This window comes from Octodon degus, unplaced genomic scaffold, assembly GCF_000260255.1.
Source record: "Octodon degus isolate 3935 unplaced genomic scaffold, OctDeg1.0 scaffold00002, whole genome shotgun sequence".
NCBI lineage: Eukaryota > Metazoa > Chordata > Mammalia > Rodentia > Octodontidae > Octodon > Octodon degus.
Window position 1 is genome coordinate 34849930 of NW_004524578.1, and position 4473 is coordinate 34854402.

At 37.3% G+C, this 4473-nt stretch overlaps 1 protein-coding gene across 1 annotated transcript in view; it reads left to right on the forward strand.

Annotated features, from left to right (window-relative positions):
- Positions 1–4473, forward strand: part of Nup155 (nucleoporin 155) — a 79090-nt gene that overhangs the window by 58952 nt on the left and 15665 nt on the right. The window contains exons 21-22 of the mRNA XM_023712731.1: positions 518–656; positions 1359–1494. Of these exons, the coding sequence (XP_023568499.1) occupies positions 518–656; positions 1359–1494 (275 nt within the window). The remainder of the gene's footprint in view (positions 1–517; positions 657–1358; positions 1495–4473) is intronic.

Here is a 4473-nt window from a genome sequence, read left to right on the forward strand (position 1 = left end):
TTCTAATGGTGTTTGTAAATAGGATATCATGTCTGCATCTTGTACAGCAATTAACCACTAGGAAGAATGTATGCAATGTGTTAATTATTGAAACTCTCCTACCAAAAAAAAAGAAAACACTTAGAAATTAAGGAAAAACAGTAAATTTGGAAAATAAGGGAATTAATTACTCTTATAAATTAAGGGAAATCTGTAATGAATTAGGGTTAATAGAGCAATTTTTATTGATCCTTTCCTACAGGTGGACAAATAAATCAGCATTGCACTAGCCCCCGCTGACCAATAATGTATTGATTAGACATAATTACCAAACTGTCTCGCTTAACATATTTGTGAAAGGAATTAAGAATAGGTAGGACTTTTTGGTCAAAATTTTTCTGCCTAAAACTAAGTTTGTAGATTTGTTATTAACAACAATAATAAACCATATATAAATTTATATAGACTAACACTATGTTGACAGTACTATATGCTTGTTTGCTTTTGTACTTTTTAAGTTCTTATCATCTTGTTCTAGGCAAATGAGCTTCTCCAGCATTCTCGACAAGTTCAAAGTAAGACTGAAAAGGAAAGAATGTTAAGGGATTCTTTGAGGGAGTATCAAAAAATCAGCAATCAAGTGGACCTTTCCAGTGTTTGTGCTCAGTATAGACAAGGTGAAAAATGTGCTTTATATAAGTCTTTTACTTAGCTCAAGAGGATAAATGACATGTGTGAATTGAGTAAGACAATGATGAAGAACCCGATCCTTCCCAAATCTTCCTTTACATCAGTGGCCCTTGTGATAACCTTGAAATGGACAATTATTATCCCTCACGGCCAAGGGTTAATTCTGGGCTTTGTGCTTGGAAAGCAAGTCCTATCTGTAACCTGTATCCCTCACTGGAATTACGTAGCTTTCTACCATTAGAGTTCCAGGCTTTCCCTAGTTACACTTATTTTTTGACTAATTTTAGAAAAAAAACTATTAAAAGAAGTATTATTTTGCATTCTTTGCCCTTCCCCCACAAAGAACAGTAGCCTTCCTGTTATTTTAAATACAAAAAATATTTCCTAGTGAAGAAATTTATGTATTAGTTGCTTTTTGGGCATATGAGGACCTTTTTCTTTGGAAGACTCATCAAATATTTGATGATAGAGGCCAGGGAGATTGAGTGGCTCAGTGGAATAAGCGCTTCCCTGGCAAGCGCAAGGGCCTGAGTTCAATCCCCGGTTCCACAAAAAAAAAAAAAAAAAAAAAAAAAAAAATTGATAGACTAGAAACATAGCTTTAATGATTATTTTCATATGCCACTAAAGAAAATAATATCTAATTTAGTAATAAGCCTTCAGTATATGTCCTTTTTCTTTCCCATTAGTGCGTTTTTATGAGGGAGTAGTGGAACTCTCTCTTACTGCTGCAGAGAAAAAAGATCCTCAAGGTCTTGGGCTTCATTTCTATAAACATGGAGAACCAGAAGAAGACATAGTTGGACTCCAGGCTTTCCACGAAAGGTGAGTTTTAGTCCCTGCCCAGATTGCCATCTTTGCTGATGGAGTTTTCTTTGTATAAAGTTTTAATTCATTTTACCTGGGAAATACTCTTTTGAGTATATCACTTATAAAAATTTGATCATGCTTTTACTTTAAGATGACTTACTGTGGGCTGGGGATGTAGCTCAGCAGCACAGTGCTTACCTGGCAGCCTGAGGCTCTTAAGTTCAATGCCTGCATATCGGGGCCTGCGTCATTTGAATTCCTTTTTCTTCTCTTTTTTTTTAAATGCAATTGGTAACAGGGTCTTACTACACAGCTCAGATTCTTAAGTGTTCCTCCTGTTTTCAGCCTCCCCAGAGCTGGCACTATAAGTGTGTGCCACTATGCCCAGTCTCAGTGTCTGGCTCAGGGTGCCCAGGGGCTGAGCTAGCACAACCTGTGGTGCCAGGCATTGAACTGCGGTCCCTGTGCTTGCCTGAGCAGACACTTAGTCCACTGAACTATCTTACTGGTCCTAAAATTCTTTTTCACTCCCTTACCTCCCCTCTTCACCCATCCCTTGGTCCTTTTCCTTTTTATTTAAAAAATATTTTCTTTACATATTTATAGTATGTGATGATTCCTTGCATGGAGTTGGTGCAGGTACATGACACATTCCAAATCCTTTTTTTCATCCTATCCCTTTCCTCCCTCCCTTTTTCTCTCTTAATCCCTTTTCCTTTAAGAATGATCTACCTGCTTCCTATCATGTGTCTTTTATTTTGCTTTTAACTTTTACCTTGGGTTTCTCATAGAAGAGAAACAACAAGATACTGAAGCTTGTGTGTCTGATTTATTTATTTTAGTTAACATTATGGTTTCAAGATATATCTTTTCCTACAAATAACTCAGATTTATCCCTCTTTATGGCACAGTAGTACTGCACAGTGTGTAAATAACACATTTTCTTTATCCTTTTATGTGGTGCTCAACATATAACCTAATTCTAAGATTCAGCTGTTAAGTGTTTTGCTTTGAACGTAAGTGTGCATTTTTCTGCAGTATACCTTTGGGGAACATATCTTGAAGGAGGGAATAGCTGAGTCAAATTGAATTTCTCATTTTAATTTTTTGACAACTGTCCATAGTGCTTATACTAGTTTACATTCCCAACAATATAGGAGGGACTCCTTTTCCCTGCAGCCTCTCCAACACTTCTTATTATTTGATTTCTTGATGATGTTCACTTGTTGCAGGGTAAGATGAGAAATCTCCTTGTTTTAATTTTCATTTCTCTAATAGACAGTGATGCTGAGCCTTTTTATGTGTTTATTGGCCAGTTCTATTTCATTGGTGATATGTTTATTCATTTCAGTTGTCCATTTGTTATTGGGTATTTGTTGCATGGGTAATTTTTCTGAGTTCTTTATGCATATTCTAGATATAACTTCTCTGAGGAATCACTGGGAAAATTTTTTTTTCCCATTCTGTAGGTTGTCTTTTCACTCTGTTATAGTTTCTTTTGCTTGGCAGCAGCTTTTTAGTTTAGTATGAACCCGTTTGTTGATTCTTAATTGTTTCCTATGCAATTGTGGCTTCAGAAAGTCCTTCTTTGCCTATAACTTCAAGAGTTTTACTTGTCTGGTTTCTGGTTTTTTAGTTCTTTGATCTGCTTTAATTTCAGTTTAACACATAGTGAGAGATATGGGTCTAGATTCAGTGTTTTGCATGTGGATAGCAATTTTTGCAACACTTTTTTTTTTTTTTTTTGGTGGTAATGGGGATCGAACTCAGGACCTTGCACTTGTGAGGCAGGTGTTTATGCCTCTGAGCTATCTCCCCAGCCTGCAATACCGTTTTTTAAAGAGACTATCTATCCTCCCATGTATTTTCTCAGGACTTTTGTTAAAGATCAAATAGTTAAATGTACTTGGAATTGTTTCAATATCCTCTGTTCTGTTCCTTTGATTCAGATGTCTGTTTTGTATCAATATCTTCTGTGTTTATCATAGTATCTTTACAATGTAATTCCAAATCTGGGGTTATGAGGTCTCCCATTTTGTTCTTTTTGCCTAGCATTGCTTTTGATATTCTAGGTCTCTTCTGGCTCCATTAGCTAGCTAGCTAGCTAGCTAGCTAGATCTTCCTCTGTCTTCTCTATCTCTGTCTCCCTCCCTGCCTCCTTTGTCCCTCTCCCTCCCTCTCCCTCTGTGTGTGTGTGTGTGGTACTTGGAATCGAATCCAGGACCTTGTGCATACAAGGCAAGCGCTCTACACATCTCCATCCCTCCATATGCGTTTTAAACTTGTTTTCTCCAGTTGTCTAAGTGAAATGGGAAGAGGAGACAAAGATGAGGGTATTATGTCTCATACTGGAGGGAAAGACAAGCTACCTGACATGTTTTGGATATTGAGACAATATTCAAAAGGGTTTTTTTCTTTTTTTGATAATTAAATGCATATGTCTTGTATCCAAAATGTTTTTTGGGTATGTATTTTGCCAAAATGTTTGGCAAGCTGTAGGATCTGCTTGTTCCTTTCTTTCCCTGGGTGATTACTTTGCCCAGGATTGGGTGTAATGGTTAGTCTTTGCCACTGGTGCCCTGGACCTCTTTGGGGGGTGGGTACCACTGGTGCCACTCTTCTGTTGTGAATTTGCTTTGTCATACAGGAGAGAGGGTTACAGGGAATTCTAATTTTAAACCTTAGCTAAAATTGTACTCTGAACTTTTTTTTTCCCTCCATTTGGACAAGGTGTTGCTCTAGTTCATGCTGGCCCTGAACTCAGCTGTGTAACCCAGGATGGCCTTGAACTTACAGTGATCCTTCTACCTTAGCCTCCTGAGTGCTGGGATTACAGGCGTGTGCCATCGTATCCAGCTGAAAAACAAATCTTAAAGACTTTTTTTTTTTTTTTTTTTAAAGAAATGAATTCTGTTCTGAGTACCTCCACAACATTCTGGTGTTGATTATTTACTATCGACAGTATTAATTCATACATTTGAGGTGAGCTAGTGT